Source organism: Mytilus edulis, chromosome 2, assembly GCF_963676685.1.
Source record: "Mytilus edulis chromosome 2, xbMytEdul2.2, whole genome shotgun sequence".
Taxonomy (NCBI): domain Eukaryota; kingdom Metazoa; phylum Mollusca; class Bivalvia; order Mytilida; family Mytilidae; genus Mytilus; species Mytilus edulis.
Window position 1 is genome coordinate 7,758,162 of NC_092345.1, and position 21,663 is coordinate 7,779,824.

General features: G+C 30.3%; 1 protein-coding gene across 3 annotated transcripts; it reads right to left on the reverse strand.

Annotated features, from left to right (window-relative positions):
* Positions 1-889: 889 nt before the first annotated feature.
* LOC139511328 (protein zer-1 homolog) lies at positions 890-20,959 on the reverse strand. Of its 3 annotated transcripts, none has more exons than XR_011661999.1 (18): positions 20,858-20,959; positions 16,764-17,788; positions 15,935-16,141; positions 15,290-15,398; positions 14,829-14,972; positions 13,037-13,095; positions 12,210-12,272; positions 11,857-11,911; positions 11,396-11,449; positions 9,445-9,606; positions 8,854-8,944; positions 7,866-7,936; positions 7,389-7,436; positions 6,483-6,550; positions 5,706-5,894; positions 5,116-5,213; positions 3,137-3,673; positions 890-2,027 (listed from the first exon to the last, which is right to left on the reverse strand). XR_011661999.1 is itself a non-coding variant. In XM_071297970.1 (18 exons), exons 2-17 carry the CDS (start codon positions 17,564-17,566, stop codon positions 3,489-3,491), a joined length of 2,406 nt encoding a protein of 801 aa, XP_071154071.1. In that variant the 5' UTR covers positions 17,567-17,788; positions 20,858-20,892; the 3' UTR covers positions 3,291-3,419; position 3,488. The 3 variants fall into 3 exon arrangements, 1 of the variants encoding a protein (XP_071154071.1); XR_011662000.1 differs by lacking the exon at positions 20,858-20,959 and adding an exon at positions 20,492-20,721; XM_071297970.1 differs by lacking the exon at positions 890-2,027 and having other exon boundaries at positions 3,291-3,419; positions 3,488-3,673; positions 20,858-20,892.
* Positions 20,960-21,663: the final 704 nt, after the last annotated feature.

Consider the following 21,663-nt stretch of genomic DNA (forward strand, 5'->3'; position numbering starts at 1 on the left):
TTTCTTTATGGGGTCAATTGATTATTTTGTAATTTTGATTACCGGTATTGATTATTGATGAATGCTTTCTTTAATTCTAGAAAATCCCCTCTGGTGCAGGCTCCTGCTAGAGATTTTAGAATTTCATAATTAACGCCCCCATTAACAAATGTTTATGTCAAAAGAAATTCTAAAAAAAAACAACAGCATAGCTGCTTTAATGCTTTTCAACGTTCATTTGAATAATATGTATTGCATCTCAATTTTTAAAGGGTGTATTTCAATATTATGCAATAACTCAAAACATTTTGTTTTGTATACAAGTTAAATATAATTAATGCAAAACAGCTTCATAGGAATTCCATCAGACCTACTCTTACATCTGTACTTAGTGTCTTTTTTGTTTCGGGATGTATAAATACCCTGCTACATCAACTCTGTGTTTTTGTTAGATGTATTTCTGCTTTGTATAAATCTCATAAGTCAAGCCCTTTTCAATTGATTTTTTTAGTCTCTTCTTATGTTGTGCTGATACACCACTGACCCAGGTTAGGGGGATGGTTGTCATGCCTTCAAACTAGTTCAACCCTGCCTTATTCTGTGTGGGCTTGTCCCAAGTTAGGAGCCTGTAATTCATTGGTTGTTGTTTGTTGCTGTTTATCATATTTGATTTTTTCGTTCATTATTATGTACAAAAATTATACTGTTAGTTTTCTAGTTTGAATTGTTTCACATTAGTTATCTTGGACTTTTTATATCGGACTATGCCATATAAGTTTTACTCATTGTAGAAGGCCGTAGAGTGACCTATAGTTGTTAATATCTATGTCATTTGGTTAAGAGTTGTCTCATTGCCAATCATGCCACATCTTCTTTTTATTTTTATGATTCTGTAAATGATAAGTCAGCATGATTGCACACAAAAATTTAATTTGATCCAAAAACAAATACATGAACAATTCAGCTCAATATATGTAAGTATTATAGTGAGAACAGAATTAATGATATCAGTAATAATATATATGTGGTCCACAAAGTAGCAGGCCTAGCACTTCACATACAAATCACATGAAAATTGTATTGTTGCTGATAGGCAAAACTAAAGATACAGAATGGAAACCAATTTCAGGATGTTCCTATATATGGACATACAGACGTACAGAAGAAGAAGGGTAACACTGTTAAAATGCCTCTCTACTGTGATGGGAGCATAAAAAGGCAGATTATTTTGGTTTTAAGATGATAATTGAAGAAGCACTGGTCAATGTTTTTTATTTTTATTCATTTTAGCATAAACTCATATACCAAAAACTACAAATGTGTCTGGCTAATATTGAATGAACTTCTTAACAAAACATTTAAAATTACATTATAACACAATGTCAAAGTTTCATTTTGTTCAAGAGTATAATTCCAATGCCAGTTGGCAAAGGTATTTGTAATCACTTGACCTTCATCTTTTCAAGTGTAATTTTCCATTACAAAAATACACTCAAATTGCATAAAATGTTTGCAACAGACACTGATAACCTAGAACACTCACTTTTAATGAATTTACAGTGCTATGTTCTGTATTCAGTAATTATATAACAAATACTCAAATTAATATTATATGTAAATAGTCATGAATGTGCTCTGCATTAAAAGGGATGAAGATTTGAGTAATAGATAAAATTGAGAATGGAAATGGGGAATGTGTCAAAGAGACAACAACCTGACTATGATATGAAGATGTTGAGAAGTTATTAACCCATAGAAATTTACATAAAAAAATAACCTAATTGTATATTAAGGTAGAGGTGGGATCTAATTTTACTCACTGATTGAAAAGGCTGAAAATGATTTTTACTGAAACTAATAAATTAGATCAGATATTTATTCAACATTTTAAAACTTAGTTAAATAAGGGGAAATAACTCAGTTAAATTATTTTTTTAAAGGTTTACAATTAATATATCTATTGCCTTAAAATATATTTTTTTGCTTTACATGCCTGTAAAACCATAATCTTTTACACATGTAAATGTTTCAATTAAACAGTCAGGATCCTACTTCGTCAAAATTATCTCCCCATTACGCCAGTTCATTTTCACAATCGTACAAATGGAAGCCATTGTAGCGATGACGCGCTACCAATTTTGCTCTTGGAAACCGATAAATTTATCCACATTGCACCAATACGATCCTTATATGTCAGTTGTATTTTAAAAGACAAATGTATCAACTAGCTAATGAGCATCAGTTAATGATATTGTCTGCATTGATTCAACTTAAAACTATTGTCTGATCGGTTGTTAGGTGGAATTTTCAAAAAATCATAAACATTAAAAAAAAAACTAATTAAATATTTCGTGGAAGGGCAGACTAGATTTTTTTAGTGGTTGAAGACTATAAACCCTAGTTATCACACACAAAAAATTAGAATTTTTCGAAGATATGCATTTTCATCATCCAACTTGTAAGACTGTCGTCAAGTACTTTCAGTAAAAAAATAGCTATTCGAACACACCTTCCCTGTTTTTGTGACTCATTAGATAGGTATTTCACTTGACCCATATATTTCATCTTTTAGTACTGTTATTTTTTTGTGTTATAAAGTCAACCTGTAGCTTTAATATATAAAAATGATAGAATCTGAAGCGAGACGATGTATGAAATATTCTTACTTTGAACGATATCAAGACAAAATACTCAACTCAAACACGCCCTAACATAAAAAGGTGCACTCGATTTTCTCTCTTCGATACAATTGTTACCTATTTTTTGGAATTTTTTCTTCAGTCACATAATGGAAGGGCAGACACGAAAATTACTGAACTAATTGATTGATATCTTTTCCGTCCGTGGTAATTTTTTCAAAAAAATCGGAGGTTATGCATTTTTGTCATCCAACTTGAAAGATACCCATGTCGTCGACTTGATATCTAATTGTTCTGCTTAACTATGTACTAGATAAATTGAAAACTTATGCAAATGGTGTTTTTGAAATAAAACACCTCGTAATTGAGAAGAAAATTGCAGTTTTGTTTGTTTCTATTAACTTTTTAAAAATTTGTCACTATAGTAAACAATACAGTAAACATTTATCGCCTTCTCTAATAGAGAGCTTCGATTCTTTTGTTCTATTTCAACCTGGTTTCCGACTGAAAGCAAGAACATTTTAATACCATACAAATCTATTTGTTAATGTTTTAACTTCAATAAATATAAATGAACATGCATTATTTCAAAAAATATTATATTTATGATATGGACTTATATGCTTAATCCTCAAGATAACTACTATGAAAACCATTAACTTAATACTCAATGCTACTCATTTGAGAATATGAACTAAGTACCTAAGCTCAATCCTCTTAGAATCATGACCTTAATGCTCAAAGTCACTATTTCAGAACCCTGACCTCAATCCTCAGGGTCACTACATTCAGAATCCTGACCTAAATCTTCAAGGTCATTCCAGAATCCTGACCTCAATCTTCAAGGTCACTTATTTCAGAATCCTGACCTCAATCTTCAAGGTCACTACTTTCAGAATCCCCAGGTTCATTACTATTGTCTGGATTCATGTTTAGGTTTTTGATTATTTTATGAGCCAGATCCTTTATTTTAACAATTGTTTTGGGATTATGAAGAATTGAAGTTATTCTTTCTTCACCACCTTCTTTCTTTAAGAGTGGACAGTATTTCTGGGCTGTAAAAATAAACATTATGTGATGATATAAATATGGTATTTCTGGGCTGTAAAAAATAAATATTATGTGATGATGATAAATATGATATTTCTGGGCTGTAAAAATAAATATTATGTGATGATAAATATGGTATTTCTGGGCTGTAAAAATAAATATCATGTGATGATAAATATGGTATTTCTGGGCTGTAAAAATAAATATCGTTTGATGATAATATGTTTTTTCTGGGCTGCAAAACTAATCATCATGTGATGATAAATATGGTATTTCTGGGCTGTAAAAATAATTAGCATTATAAAACAATGATTTAAATGATAAGGAGTAGGTCCAGTAAGACCCCTTTTTGGCCCCAAAATTTAGCAGTTTTACAAAATTGTTAAAATGTTAACTTTGATTTATTTATTGGAAAGTAGAAAGCTTCTGCTACATAAATATGGGCTGTTTTTGACAATACAATGCACATATATTGGGTACTAGCATCATAAATCATGCTAAATTACTGAAATCTTCACAATTTCAGAATTTTAGTTAAATTCTAGACAGTTTCCGTCTTAAATGAAAGTGGTCGCATTTGTGTTCATTCTTAATATTGAAATGTAAGTTGTATTTGATGATAATACATAACATATATAAAGGTTGAGGATGAACATGAATGCAGCCACTTTCATGTTTGACAAAAACCATCTGAAAAGTGACATTTTTTGGCATATTTGATAGATTTTTCATATTTATGCTTGAATCGGAGGGTGTTTAATGACTACATCAGTTAAAATCTTTCACATTAACTAATTTAATCAACTGAAATAGACACTTAAGTGTTTAAAAAGTGTCCAAAATCTTTCGTCAGATGAACCTGAAATTTTAGGCCAAAATTGGCCCTTTCCGGACCGGACCTACTCCTTTATACATTAAATACATTCACCTTAAAATCAAAGAATCATTATTATACCATTTTACCCAGAAATGGAACTGTTGATAATAAGTCAACAACTAAGCACCTTTAGAAGTTCAAATATTGTATGCATTTTATTTTTGATTTACAAGATCTTCATAATTATGAAATATGCACTTTTGCAGTAACATCATCTGCATTTGAGCTGTTAAAACTTTCTTAAAAAAATGCTTGAAACATTGAATAGACAGATGTAGTTGTTGAAGATTGAATGATGCCCTATAGATGTGTTTTTAGTTATTTTATCATTGGTTTGTTGTCTCATGGTAATATACTTCACACTTTCTCCTTTCATATATGTTTTAAATTAAATTGTTTCAATAAATGAATTGTGGTAAATAATCAGGTGTAAAATTCATTTCTCTATTCAGTTTCTTCAGTAAAGAATTTATCAGCAAAGATGAAAAACAAGTATGCAAAGAAAGAGAATATCTAAGGATAATTGGTTTGAAAGAAAAAAGAAGAATGGTATGTGTTTAATGTACTCACGATAAACTGTTGTCAAATTGCATAGAGCCCAAACAGCCCAGTATTGAGCACCAAGAGCATGGTAAGCATCTACTATTTTTAAAATAGGTGTAAATGATCTGTAATATAATAAATATTAAAAATCATAAACATGTTCATTTAATGGTATATAACATTGTTCATTTCTTTATTTCCAAATAATAGACTTAAAGGGAGGGGGGGAGGCCTTGGCAATTGACAGTTGCTTTTTTCTTAAGGTCTCCATAAATGAGTATGTATTCTGTGAATATCTGAAAATGTTAACCTAAAAATATATCTTAAACATGTGCGTCCAGAATATGAATATATTGGCAGAGTCGAAATGAGATTACTTTTGTGTTAAAACATCAATATCTTCTAATTGCTTGCTGTAAAATGTTTATTGTTGGCAATGTTTCAATTTCACAATTTCCAAACACATGTTATATGAGGTATTATTGTTGCATTTATTTCTGGTCCCTAATTATTCTCATCATAAAGGATTAGATTTAATAAATTATTTCTATATTGATTGCTAAGACAGCAAAAATTTACCCCATTTGAAAGTGTATATATACATGTGACAGTTCTACCTGTAATTAATATTCCTTGTACTTTTTAGGGGCCATCGCTGTATTGCAGAAATGACTTTTTCTGTGACATTATCTCGACTGGGAGACTGAATCGTCCAGGCAGTAGGACCATCGGCCATCATGTGAGAAAATACACCAGCTGAATTATAACTGACTTCTATTCCATCCTTCTCAGAGTCTAACAACTCACTGAAACAATCAAAAAATTATGTATTAATCCTAAAACATTATCTTAGCAGCTAGTTGCAAGGCCACCACTAAAAAAAATCATACTCAAAACTTTCATTGAGGGACATTTTAATTTTTTTTGGCCACTCACTAACACATAAAAAAAATATTTAAATATTTAAGAAGCTTTTCTTAAGGGACACTTTTTTTCAAAGATTTTACATATGGCTTATTTATGATTTAGATTGAGCTCTGACTTTTCTGAAGTGTAATTCATGTATTAGACATGAACTTTTGTAAGCTTGAAGACTATACTATATGTAGTGCATGCTTCTGAAGGTCTCTGGTAGATAGTTGTCTTATTGGCTATCATTCCATCATCTCCTTTTATTATATTCTAGTTGAAAGAAGTACTTAAAACTATTGTTTACTAAATCTCAATCGTCACCATTGTATTGCAGTATAAAAATAAGAAGATTGATTAAGCAGCTCTTAAATTAATTTCTACCAAAAAACATTCCATAAGATAGTGAACTTGAGGGAGCTTGTGGCATGCCTAATTTAACACTATTACTAATGCCCTTAATTCTAATTATTTATGCAAATTACCAAAATATCTCAATAAATGATTTCTCCATCAGTTTTGGTCTTAAATATGGTACTTCAGCAATGTTACCCTAAAACATATAAAGATTTAAACATTTAAATTACTTCTTTTACAGTTGAGAAAATTTAAAAAAAAACAACTGTTTGCAATATGGAGTTTTAACAAATATCTGTTTTATTAACAACAGTTTATGCCATGCTCTCTTTACGTCCATCTAAATTGAGCAGTTTCAAGGTATGATACGTATGTTAGTTGGGTAGCGTTTGCTGTCAGATGTTGTCTCCTCATACAATAGAAAAACCAAAATGCTGTTTACTCTCTCCATACTATAGAAAGAAATTGGATGTTTTACTGAGTTTTCTCCCCTTTCAATAAAAAGAAATTGGATGTTTTATCGAGTTATCTCCCCTTTCAACAAAAAGAAATTGGATGTTTTATCGAGTTATCTCCCCTTTCAATAAAAAGACATTGGATGTTTTATCAAGTTATCTCCCCTTTCAATGAAAAGAAATTGGATGTTTTTATCGAGTTATCTCCCCTTTTAATAAAAAGAAATTGGATGTTTTATCGAGTTATCTCCCCTTTCAATAAAAAGAAATTGGATGTTTTATCGAGTTATCTCCCCTTTCAATAAAAAGAAATTGGATGTTTTATTGAGTTATCTCCCCTTTCAATAAAAAGAAATTGGATGTTTTATCGAGTTATCTCCCCTTTCAATAAAAAGAAATTGGATGTTATCTCCCTTCCTTATTCTAAAATACAATTTATAAAAACCTCAAATGATCCACGCTACTTTTCTACAGCAAAACATATTTTTAATTCAATATGTGTAGAACAATCATGATCTGTAAGTTGTTGATTCTCACACAACTAAAATATTAAGATATTGCTTGTAAAAGAAAACATACCATAAGTCCCATCATGTTTCTAAGTAATTCAGGTTTCTCTGGGAAAGTCTACAATATAAATAATAACAACAACATTGAATTAAAATGATCACTGTAATTCAAAAGAATGTCTTTATTTGCTTGGTTGGTTTATGTATCTGAGAAGTAATTCTTCATGCCTTGACTACAGATCTGACTTGAAACTAGATTATGTCTTTTTATTATGAAACATTTCTGTTTGAGGATGTTTGAATAAATATGACCCTTTTCATATTTAAAGAAAAATTGTATAAATGTTTATTAACTTAATTAAGATTTTCAGTAATGATCTTTTATATGTTATACTTATGTTCCTATCTTCACATAAAACAGAAAGGAAATTGGCATAAGTAGGGTGTAAAGATGAGCAGGGATAAAATTATTTTTTAAGCTTAACGTTGAAAACATAACTTTTCTCCAATCTTTTAAGATAAATATCTGAGTGGTTAAGCAACATACCTCTAAACATTCTATGAATAAAGACATTCCATTATGTTCCATAAATCTATCACAATTAATAGCTGTTTCATCTGAAAAAGTATCATTAAAGTTAGGTGATAATTCAATTATTTGATCAATTCTAGCAATATGCATACATTATTTAGCATGTGTATTTCTTTGTTGGGATTGATATTAAACTTTATTTTCCAGGTTTTACTTCCATATCCAGCCAAGGCATTGGATAAATGAATAAGGTTTTTATGATTTTACATTGTAGATGATGCTGCAAGTTTCTCAGTTTTTACTTGTTTCTTTTCTATGTACTAGTATATTTGTGGAATATTGCTTATTAACAAAGTTCTTGAAAAACTTTTTCCCCTGATGGTATTTGAAGAAAATATGCTGGTCCTCCCCATTATTTCTATTGCAAAATACTAAAATTGACTCTGCCCTTAGCAAAGTTATGGTGGTCAGGATCTTCCGACCAAAACTTTTTCGAGAACAAGGAATAATTAACAACTATCCTGTCTTTTTAAATTTATATTTTGTCCAACATTTTATAGTTCTAGCGTAAAGCATTAAGGTGGTACCTAACACTACAGGGAGATAACTCTGTAAAGTCAGCTAAACCTTTTAATTATGTTGTGTTGTAAAGGGAATATTAAGCTTCTCAATGATTAAAATTGGTGTTTGTCAAATTGCTATATAACCAGTGTAATTTTTCTGACAAAACGGTTGGTTCAAATTTTTAAAAATTTAAAAATAAATTTTTGTTAAAGTATTTACTTTGACAAAATTTTATGAAAATTAAACGAGCCAAATTAATTTTAGTAAAAGTGTTGTATACACCTTAATTCCTATTGCTTAACAGATTACATTATATTTGAGCTTCTATGCTGTCACAACAGAACACTGCATATCTCACCAACAAATAACAAACCTGTGAAATTCAACATTGTACTGCATGCCATTTCTATGACTTATTAAAATCTACATTTTAACTAACCTGTGACATTCCACATTGTACTCCATGCCATCTCCATGATTTCATCACAGTTATTTTCTCTCAGTCTGTTTTGAATTGTATCCAACATTATCTAAATAAAATATAATTTAATGGGCAAGACTTTCTTATATTCCCAAAAAACTTCACATCAATCATAGAATTATTTGGGTAATAACAGTAAGGATAGGTGTACTTTCCTCCTTTCTATGTCATTGAATCATTTATGGAATAACATTTAAGGGCAATTATATATAACTTTTTCATTCCTGCATTAACATTTAAAATTTCCCAACCTTTATTTGAATATCTTTTGCATAATAACTATGGACTGATTTAAAATGGTCTCATTAATCTCCTAAATGAAACATTGTACCTAGACCTTTCATGCAGTTTTTGAACATTTTTAAAGCCATATGTATATGAAAGGGTGAAAAAAAAAGAATCAAACCCTGAAAAATATAAAACTTTGAAATCTCAGGCACCCTTTGAGACGGATTTTCTGCATTCTGAGACTCAAACAATCAATGGAAGTCTTCCACTCTTTCCTATGTTGAATTCCAAGCTTTTACATATTTAGAACAAACGTTTTACCTGAATTGCACCTAGATCTCCAACGACTTTCTTCTCCTCCCCGTCTACTTGACAAGCAAGGTGGTTTATCATATATAGTGTGATTCTCTGAATGAATTCTTCTTGTCCATCTTCATGGTTTAAATTTAGTAATGTAGATATCATTCTACGGTAACAATACAACTGAAACAATTTAGATTATTATATTTCATGTTAAAATGGTAGCCTGCTATTGGTTAAGACGAGTGCAATCTACTTTAACAAAGTCAATAAAATGCGCTTTTTATAGATTGCTATATGTGTTTTGATAATTGCAGGGATCTCCATGGCCTGTTTAACGATGGAGCCCCGCCATCGTTCAAATGTCTTGCGCCATCGTCAAATGACTCGCGCCATCGTTAAATTGTCTTGCGCCATCGTTAAATTGTCTTCCGCCATCGTTCAAAACTTCATCGTTTTTTGTAGCCCGACGCCATTTTTTTTATCAAGTATAATCAAATGCATGTAACTGCATAACCCTTAGGCTTTTTATGTTATAATCCAATACAGTTCTAACGCCTGAGGGATATCCGGATTAAGATCGCTAATTACTTGTACCTGAGCTTGTACAGGTAGATCAACAAACCAGACAGGAGAATACTATCTGAGGATACACGATCCATTGTCAAAGTAATCAACTAAGTTTCAGCAAATGATTATGATCATTTAGATTAAATAAATAAATTAATAAATTAATCCAGTTACAAAGAAAACAGTTTAACAAGTCGAACACGTGCTTTATTTTGACTTACGCAATCAGCATCCCCCTTTTTTAAGAAGTACAAAATAAGACGCAAAACAGTAAATATTATTACATCGCAAATAACTCGAGTACTGCTGTAACGATAATTTAGAATTACTTTAACAGTTTAAAAGTAAAAACTTAAATATTTCCTGTAAAGAAATATCGTATCTAAATTCCGAATTCATTTCGTATATTACAATCAAATTGATACATCCGCGTTTCCGGTTTCTATTCAGACTCGAAAGATGCATGTTGCACAGCATCAATTTTTCCAGATAAAGTCATTAAAAACCTTTTCATTTGTCAACGTTTGCTTTACAAATCTCTTTAACCTTTTACATAACCCGTACGAATTGTTTTGTTGTTGCTGCAAATCAGCCATACCGGTAATGGGCTCTGAATTTGACAGTGTCCACGAAAAATAAGCTCCACATCAGATGATTTTTAACCCCCATAACAATTACCAAACATAAAAGAAATCTGCTTGGGGACCTTCATGACAGCTTTTGGTCATTCTCGACTAAGGGGGGACCATGAAGACTTGGCATTTGAATGGTTAAAAACGGCAATAAATGAAAATATTGATACTTCTAATTCTATAATGAAAATTCAAATAAATATAATTTAAATAAGCAATGAATTAGCATGTTCACCATCTTTGTATGGAGGGATAAAATACTTCCGATCCCGCTACACTGTACAGCGTAGACAATTTTTGTAATGGTGAAAGTTCCTCAATGGTTCAATTTTCATCCATGGAGATCCCTGAATTGTTTAAGGCAGTATAACTATAAATTTTAACTTCTATGTCGTTTGTTCTCAGATGGAGGTTGTCTCATTGGCAATCATACCATATCTTCTTATTTTTATATAGTAGATAGTCCAATCCTTATTCTTAGTGTTTGATTTATAATTCACAATTCATAACAATGTATATTTCCTATTTTTGTGTCCTTTAGATGTCTCTTTGATATATCCCATACCTCCTTTAGTTGTAGTAAAATCAACAGTAAAGTTTAATTTCTTCAACCATTTTTCTTATCCATATATGTCTTTTTTGTCTGTCCTATTCTCCAAATCATTGGATTTTAATGTACCTACAGAAAAGAGCTGTCATTTTTTTAATGAAATATTGCTCGTGTTTTCTTGAATTTATCCTTTTCTCTCTTTTAATACAGATATACTCACCACATCTTGTGGCATGGTAAGGTGGCATAAAGTCAAACAACAATTTCTTATCATCTGAAATAAAAGTGTAATAGATTTTGAAGGCAGTGAACTATATTATGGTTATGCTTATACATTTTAATATATTTTGTAATTTAATGATGATATATATATGGAAGCAAACACTATTTGTTTTACATTTTTCATTGAACTGTTAAAGAGCAAAATTAAGCATAACTTCAAGAAGGAAGAAACTAACATTTCCATCGTCTACAAAAAATAGGAAAATTGGTATCATTAATATGAAAAAAAGAGTTTCACAGAAGAGTCTCATTGCAGTGTAGAAGTGTAATTTTGATTGACAAAAACTAAAGTCTATCAATTAAATACAGAAAAAAAGACTTCAATTGAATACTAGGTATCAGTTTATAAGTACTACAAGTATTGTTTTTGAAAATAAAGTACTTATATTGAAAACTTACAACATTATCAGCCTCTGGATCTTCCATACCCTCTAGTAAACAGTTTATCAACACCCTAAAACATTAACAGAAAGTTTTCATTAATCATGAAGATCGTTAAGCTTATATACAATACAGTACAGACTTCATGTGTTCGCCACAATCTCAACAATTGTCCTCTGAAATATAAATCTCTTGAGACTAAATTTTGTGCTTGCAAAAAAAAATTGTTTTGTTTTTTGTACTTTTATTGTGCTGTATCAATAATGTTTATTCCATATTTTCTTTTGTTCATATACAGATTTTCAGAGCATCTAACCAATATCTGTCGTTTGCATTCAAAGAGATAATTATTATGGAATGATAAGCCATACCGTTTCTGCTTCTGGGTGATGTATGACTTCTGTTCCCCTTTCATTATATAAAACAATGAGGCACTACAAAAACAAAAAATATAATATAACAACATAATATCAACTTATTATATAAATCAAAATACATATGTTTTGATTTCTTAACTTATGCATGTTTAAGCCGTATTTGGCACAACTTTTTGGAATTTTGGATCCTCAATGCTCTTCAACTTTGTACTTGTTTGGCTTTATAAATATTTTATATGAGTCTTATGTAGACGAAACACGTGTTTGGCGTACTAAATAATAATCCTGATACCTTTGATAACTAATTACTACTGAGGGGGGATAGGACCTTTAGCAGGACTCTGGGATAGGGTGTTTTTAAGCTCGAGATTTCGGGATTGAACCTTGCGGGATCCGGGAATTCTTTTTTTCAAATTTCCTGATGTCGGGATTTAAATTATTTAAATTCCGGACCTCTGACTTTCGTGTTTTTAAGCCCGGATTTCGGGATTAGGACCCCTCCTGACCCCCCTCACTACTGGCTATATTATAAAATTTTATTTTCCCTTTTTGTTGAAGAAAATTTAAAAAGTCTAGATCTGATGTTAAAGTTTGACTCTGGAAAATGACATATGACATCATACTGGTACATGTGCAAAAGACTACATCAAAGATTCACAGAATTTTAAAATTTAACACTATAAGAATGTTGGCCATAAGAGAAATAGGTTTAACAGCTCTTGAGAATTGGATATCACATGATATAACTCTTGTTATCTAATGTACATAGTAATTATAAACTGCCTTCGCTTTCATGTTATGAAACTTATAAGTATTCTTACCTCCCTGATATTTGAATGTGCTTATCATCTTCATGTCTTTTCATTGCTGCCAGAATTCCCTGAAAATTGATAAACAGAAACTCTTTTGGGGTGATGAACACTCTATAACCAATATTGCAAAGAATAGACAATATCTGGTTAATTTTTAACGACACATATTAATGCACTTGAAAAGTCTATGTACAATACGTGTAGGGGGTTGTCTCGTTGGCAATCATACAACATGATTTGTTTTTACATTTGACTATGCTTAGAGAGGATTTTTTGTTTGTTTCAGTCATCTTGTACAAGCAGGCTCTCAAAATGACTGCAGATTTTCTTAATGAGAAAAATGGTTTGTAATGTGTCCTACCAATCAGATCAGTACTTTTCAAACAAGGCAAGGAAAACACTTAATTACATAATGAACAGTTCTCCTAATTAGTCATAGTGAATATACATAAGAAACCAATACGTATTATACTTCCAAACAAGATGGCTGAAAAAAATCCTTACCATCTGTACAAAATTATATGTCATTATACCTTTGTTTTCCTTTTTCAGTGCTTCTATTTCCTCATGTAAACACCTAAGGACTTCCTGATGTTGTTGTTTAAGGAACTACAGTACATATTGTTTAATTACACTGGTACGTTCAAAATTTACATGTATAATGTACACTCCTAATTAGTCATAGTGAATATACATAAGAAACCAATACAGTTTATATTGTTTAATTACACTGGTACGTTCAAAACTTACATGTATAATGTACATAGATGCATCCTTCTATTCAAATTGGGAAACCAGTATTTAAAGACCAACTGTATTATTGCGAACCCAATTATACCTTTCCATAGATTCACCTGATAGTTACCTGTCCATTTAAACTTTTTGCAGTTTATTTGTCCCATTGAACAAATACAACAGGTATTGGTTTCTGTTTAGTTTATTTACAGGGACCTTTAAATTTCTTCTAAGAAAAATCTATCAGTCATTGATTAATCTACCCGAGTAAAAAAAATTATCTGCTAAATTGATGGAAATAACATGTTTACTATTAATAAAAAAACTGCATATTATTTTGTGTTTATTCAACATTAATAATATTATTTTCAATCTGTTCAAAATAAATACTAATCTAATCATAAAAATTTTGTTTTTAAAAAAATAAGTATTGTTCCTGTCAAAAATTACATTTTTTAGTTTTTGTTTAGTTAAAGAATATTTTTAAGAAGGCCTAAATACATAAGCATCACCATTTTTAGGGGGTTTTTTTTCAATGTTTTTTTGAAATAGGAAGAATGTTGATTTTTTTCAGAAGTCAACTTTTATTAATGTTTAAATTAGTGTTTACATTCAACATCTTAAACAGATTGAAAATATAATAAATTCAAACTGATATGCAGTTTTTAATTAATAGTAAACATGTTATTTCCATCAATTAAGCAGATAAATTTGTTTACTTGGGTAGATTAATCAATGAGTGATAGATTTCTCTTAGAAGATATTTAAAGGTCAAAGTGAATGAACTATACAGAGAACAATACCTGTTGTATTTGTTCAATGGGACAATAGAACTGCCAAAAGTTTAAATGGACAGGTTACTATCAGGTGAATCTATGGAAAGGTACATGTACAATTGGGTTTGCAATAAGAGACTACTTTGCCTTCTCCCTTGAGTGGTCTCTTTATACAGGTTTGACTGTAATTGGGACTTGTAATGTATACAAAACAGACAAAATTTATTTCAAAATCATTACATGTTTGTAGAGATAAAAAAAATATATTTCATAATTAAAAACTTTTCTACCTCTAAAGCAACTGACTGGTTTATTACTGTTTCTTCTTTAAACAAGGTAAACAGATGGTTTAATACATCATTTAAATCATCACGTCTGTCTACATATCTACGTAACGCTAGGAGGAGCTGTTCTTCATTCTTACTTCCTGTTATCTATAATTAGAGCAGATGAAAAATTAATTCATGAACAAATAATCTTGTTTATTCAAGTTATTTTCTAATGACTATTAAACTTTTTTTAATGTTTAAATAAACAATTTATTCAATTTTTTAATTTTTTTTCGTGTATATAGTATATGTATTCAAAACAGCAACTTAAAACCTTTAAAGAAGACTAACAGTAAAAGATCTTTCTTTTGTCTGGCAAACTAACTTTCAAGCCTGAGTAAACTGATACAATTAACAAATAAAATTTGGGTCAAAATGCTAAAAATTTACTTTAACTTTTTTAATGGACATAATTACTTCACCTGTTTCGCAGGAATATTTTCTCTTCTGTAAGACTCAAAAGGACAGTTATATAGACCAAGAAATTCGAAATGTCGTCCTTCCAGTCCTGGTATGCAACATCTTTCTGAACTGAAAAACAAAACACATTCCATTAGTTAAAATCCATCATGGTTGTTGCATATAGCAGAGAGAAGCATCTCGTACTAACATTTCACAAAATCAGAATATTTTCTGTAACGCTATGGTGTGAAACTGATTTTTGACTTCTGCATTTGATAGAGAAAAAAAAACATTTATAAAGGGGCATAACTCTAGAATGGTAAAAGTGACGTTTTTAATTATAATTGCATAAATTTGATATTTGTTTTATAAAATTCAAACTTTGAATAACTGTTTTACAAATTATATGTTACTCCTACTAATAATTATTGATGAAATGTTGATATATCTGTCATGCTATGTATTGTTTTGAACATACATGTACAAATGTACTAGGATTGTCGGTCAAAATACTGGTTTTGTTGTTTTGAGAACAAATTTTAAACACTGTGTAATGTTTTATTTCTGAGGCCCCAGGTGTTAAGAGGAGAAAGCTGTAAACAGCATTGTGTGAGCTTTGATAGAATATACTTACTGTTATGTGTTATTATCTATGATAAACTTACTCTTTGCAGTCTCCTGCTCCTTTGGCCTCTAGTTTGAATGACCTTGGTGCTGTATCCCTGCCTGCTAGATTGGTAGCAGATATATCAAGGGATACAAGATGGGGTAGGTGAGATACCAGGGTTGTAAGTATTAGTTCTGGATTAAATGTAGAACTGTTTGGGTAGTTACACTGTGGTATACCAGCATCAGATGATATATCTAAATGCCTGAAAAGTATATAAAACTGCAAAGTATTTTTTTATATAGTAGATTTGTTAATAACAAGAATAAAGTATTTTAATTGTCTTTGGTATGTTACGTTTAATATCGATACAAAATTTACATAATTCATCATTACATAGAAATTCAAAATTTAAATCATAACTTTATGAACATCATCTCATTTTGCGCTTTAATCACAGCAAGTAGTTCTGTACTTGTAAATGTCATGAATGTAAGAGATGTCTAAGTTAGTTTACAGATAATCTAAATATTTTCTAATTAGACAAGAATCTGGTGTATTCAGTGTTATCCAAAGAGCCTTATATATGCATTGTACTGTGGTGTCTAAACATCATCAGCATAATAAAAAGTTTTATAAATGTAAATGTGGTGCTATAAAATAATTTAAGGAAAACTGTTCTATGTCAAATCACATGATGCACTTTGAAATTTCTTGGGAAACTGTGATTGTGTTTTATAGTCAGTTTTAATTTTGTCTTTTCCGCATAAAGATACATCTTTAATACTGTTTTCTTAAAGTAGATAAAAACAAAATCTTCATCTTTGCGTATTGTATATATGATCATCATAAAGTCAAGTACAGGGTTGCAATAAGCTAAGTCTTACCTCAGTTTAGTAATTCTGCATATACTTGTAACAAAGTCAGCATGTGATTGAAATTCTACACAGTTTAAATTTAACCAGACTAGATTTTGACATTGCATCATAGATTTAACAGCAGTGCTTGACAAGATACATCTAGAGAGATCCAAATGTGTCAGTTGTGAGAATAAATGCACAATTTCACATCCTGGTAGTAGACCTAAATCGTGTTCTCTCATATCACGTAGAACCAACCTCTGTAGATGTGGACATTCTAGTTTGATATGGGGTATTGTATCACCAGGTTGTAAGTCTAAAGCTTTGAAATGTTTCTTTAGAGCACTATCAACACTATCTTCTATACTCAGAGACAGTAATGAATGTCCAGCCTTGGAAGCACTGATTAAATTAAATATATCACATGAGAAGGAGCAGTTTACCAACTCCAGTTGTTTAAGTGGGTGATTCAGCACTAGTTCTATTAGATTACTTGGATACATGTTATGTAGCAGACTTTTTCTTAGGTATATTTTGCATAGTCTTGTGTTTTCAGTGTCAGCAAATATTCTTAACCATGGCAGATATGGTGCATTGCTGGTAAACAAGTTTGAAAGATCTCTGGATTTGTTTTCTGGTTGAGATTCTAATAAGTTTTTGAACAGCTTATCACACAGACTGGGAACCAGTAAACAAACTCCTGGTTTCAGTTCATATTGCAATTGTTGGTCATCTGTTTTCACAGCTAGAGTTTGCACATTGTTAACGCATGCTTGTACACACAGATCTTCCAGTGAGTCAGGCTCACTGATTGGCCAGTTGTTTGTCATTCTGTCAATTTCACTGATTTATCAGTTATTTGTCATTTTATGTCAGATTCACTCATTTGTCAGCTGTTTGTCATTCTGTATCAGCTTCACTGATTAGTTAGTTCAACTTAGTAATAATGTACAATGTATCAGCTTCACAGATTGGTTAGTTGTTCTTCATAGACAGGATTACATTCTGGTCCAGTCCTTTTCAGGTTCTATGGATCTAAAATTACCATCATTCTGAAAGATTGATAAAAAAAAAAGATTCACACATTTTGTCTATACATTCAATATCTTAGTCTAATAATGACAATTTATAGCAGGAGTGCAGAGCTCAGTTAAAGTTACGTATTGTGGTTAAAGAATCATGCATGTCATCCTTTCCTTCATGTATAATACATTTACATGACCATTTCTTTTAAAATAAAAGCTGTGTGGTATACGGTATACATGATATAGTATGATATATTCAAAGGAGTAAGAATTTTGTCAAAATGTAAAACAAAATAATTTCCAAAAGTATTAAAGAAGATACTAATACAATGTAGAACAAGCATTCTGTGAGTATTGCAATACATATATTCCCCTTTTGCTTAAAAATTCATTGTATTGGAACAAAATTTAAATACTTACTTGACCTCCATGTATAACTTATAATATTGTACAAGTACATATGTAATCTCTATTTATGACTAACAAGAATGTGCCCCCAGTACACGGATGCCCCATCCGCACTATCATTTTCTATGTTCAGTGGACCGTGAAAATGGGAGAAAATCTCTACTTTGGCATCAAAATTAGAAAGATCATATCATCACGATCATAGGGAACATGATATGTGTACTTTGTTTCAAGTTAATTGGACTTCAACTTCATCAAAAACTACCTCGACCAAAAACTTTAACCTGAAGCGGGACAGACGGACGAACAGACAGACGAATGAATGGACGAAAGAACGGATGCACAGACCAGAAAATATAATGCCCATACATGGTGCATAAAAATAGGGAGATGTGGAATGATTGCCAATTGTGACATGTACAACTATTAGTGAGACAAAAAATTATGGATGTAAGACACTGAAGGGGTTTGTACCATCTTCAACAAAGAGCAAAACCACAAACTTGTATATATATATAGTAATCAATAAAAATCCCCATAATGATAAAATGTTAAACATTTTTTACAAGAAAACCAACAATGAGTATGAGTAATGATAAAAAAGCTAATAAGATGCCCCTAAAAGCTTGATCGCTGACATGCTAAATCTAATGCCATTCAAATCAGGGTTTAAAATAGAGATTTTGTAGCTGCTAGTTTTCCTTTATTGTCCTCAGTAAAATTTAATATTATTTGTAGATCTGAATACATGTTTGTGGCATTTGATGATCATTTACAGTCTATACCTCGTATATATTACCTACATGTACATAAAATGTATCTACTTGTATTAAGTTTTTAAGATAAAAAAAAAACTTTCTGGATAAAACTGTGCTCCACTGATAAAGTTTGTAATATTATGGATCAAAACTAGGTTTAACAGTTTTTTTGTTTTTTTTACTCTTCATAACCATGATAACTGTCTTTTATAGTTTTTGCAAAAACTGAAAATACATTTTAAAAAAATCATCTGTCAGGGGCCATATATTGTAATAGCAAATTTAGTCTGGTAGTTAAATTTGTCCACCAGACTTTTTTTCTTCGGTGATCAAGTCTGTGAACATAATTGTACTAGGAATATATCTAAGTCTCTGGATAAATTTTCCTAGGAAAATAAGTCCACAGCTACATGTAGTAAAATAAGTCTAACTTTATTTTCATAGGAAATCTTTTATATATCCTTATTCCATGTATTCTCTTATTTTTCTCATGAAAAAAGTTGCTTCTAAAAATTTCTGAAGACATTCTTTAAACTAATTAATATTAAAATTAAGAAATGAACATCTGTAATTATGTACACCATAAACCATTTAATAAATTTTCCTAGGACACAAAGTTTTTTTTTTAATTGAAAAAAAAACACTCATAATTTTATAAAATAGTGAAATATTAATGCATAACTGCTAAACAATTAATAGAAATATTAATTCCATTGTTTACATGTAAATTAAATCTTTCATTACTAAATTTCCTATAAAAATAAAGGACATGGGTGTTTTTATCTAGGAATAATAAATCAAATATTTTATTGTCATATAAACTTTACAGTTTGTGACCAACATATACATGTATTAATACAATAAACACAATAAACATATATACATACATATTAAACATACAAAATATCAACAGCATTAAAATTTATAACAACAAACAAGTTGTTAAGAGTCCCCTGCCCTCAGTTCTAATGACTTTTTCAAGAAGGATCCTAACTTATTTGTTTGTAAAGGCGATGATGGATTTAGTAAATAATGAATTTTTTCTTCTTCATTTAAATTATTAAAGTTAATAATAATGCCATGGACATGAATTCCTAGGAAAGTTAGTTTAGTCACTATGTATCTACAATCTACATGTACATGTATTATTCATTTGTAGTTTCTGAAAAATAATGCAATAAGTGAGAAAAGTTAGTCTTTAAAGGGAAATAACTCCTATATGTATAAGGTGTTAATTGACAATTCTCTCAATAAAAAGTTTCTTCAAAAGTTGCAAAAAAGGAGTAAAATAAATATCTTCAAAGGGTAATAAAATCTATGTCAATTGACAATTTGTACATATCTGAGACTACTATATTAACTTTTTTTTAAAGTTTATGATAACAGCAACAAGATATCAGACAACAGACTCCAAATAGCAGCAAGAGCTAACAAAGCCTGTTTTAACAGCACAACATAAGAACTGTTAAAATTTAGTTAGAAAAACCTTTTTACCTATTCTGATTATTGTGCTGCACAAAAAAAACTAACTAACAGAAAAAAAATACTAAGTGCAATCAAAAACCTCAAGTTATGAAGGAAACAAATAATTTATATCGGGATAAACAAGTGAATTTTCACTGACTCCATCAAATGTCCTGTGAGGTCACGAATTTGTTAGGTGATACTAATATATAAAGAAATATATGTTACTCTGGTACGAGTGCATTTTGATTTTAATTGAAGCTGTTGGTGTACGACAGTCACTAAGTCAGACTTGTACTGTATCTGATTTTTTTGCGCATCAACAGAAACAAAAAAACATATAGGATACAGCGTCATCACATGAAATTTATATAATTCATTATTTATAGATGACAGTTGTAGATGGAATGTCTTTTATGCAATCATTACTAAGTCTAATACTTTACAAACCAATGTTTTTATTTACCTTTCTTGATTTCCAAAACCGGAAATATAATAACTACGTCAACTTCGGAGAACACTTGATAAATACCCGTCTTAAATATAGAGACTATTGCAGGTGAATTTCAGAAAAAAAATAAAACATTTGTTTTTTCATTAAAAAATTTATTTATTACTTTATTAGTGGTTACTTTATCATATGGTACAAAAATCCTTCAAATAAATCAATTCGTTTTGGCCCCAGATAAATTTGAAAATGTATGTTTCATTGAAAAAGCTCCAAATTATCTCCCTTTGGGGCAAAAATGCATTTTTTTGGCATTAAAATTGAAATACCTTTTTTAAATCATCGGTGACCTATATTTTTTATTATTATTTTCAAATAAGCTGTCTTTATACTAAACTATTGTCAAATTTTAGCGATTTCTGTAATTATTACCTCTTATTCTCCTATTAGCTCAACAGAAAAAAGTACTTTTACAAAAATGTACGCTTCTTTCGAAGGCAGATTGTGAGCGTAAATGAACGGTGACCCTATTTTTTTTATTTGATTTTTCTATTGAGTTTAAGTTAAAGTTCATTTGTAGAAAAATATAGCGAAATCCTATATTAAGAAAACAAATTGATTTAGACCCACGAGCCCCCTTAAATGATCTTAAATAGCTGAGATTTCGACGAAGCATCAAGGATTTGTAAGTACAAATCCTTAGAAGCATCGAAATATATATATTTATTGTTTCAAGTATAGTAAAAACGGAATTTTGAAATAATATTTCGTTACATTAGCAAGAAATTGTATATTTAAATATATAATTCCTTGATATAAGCAGT

What these genes read in the sequence shown, in the direction of transcription:
- LOC139511328 (XM_071297970.1), bottom strand. Translation starts at nt 17,566, where the DNA reads ATGACAAACAACTGGCCAATCAGTGAGCCTGACTCACTGGAAGATCTG. An exon ending in TTACCATGCCACAAGATGTG is followed by an intron (nt 9,607 to 11,395) that starts GTGAGTATATCT and finishes AAATTGTTTCAG; the next exon opens with TTGTATTGTTACCGTAGAAT. An exon ending in GAAACATGATGGGACTTATG is followed by an intron (nt 6,551 to 7,388) that starts GTATGTTTTCTT and finishes TATATGTTTTAG; the next exon opens with GGTAACATTGCTGAAGTACC.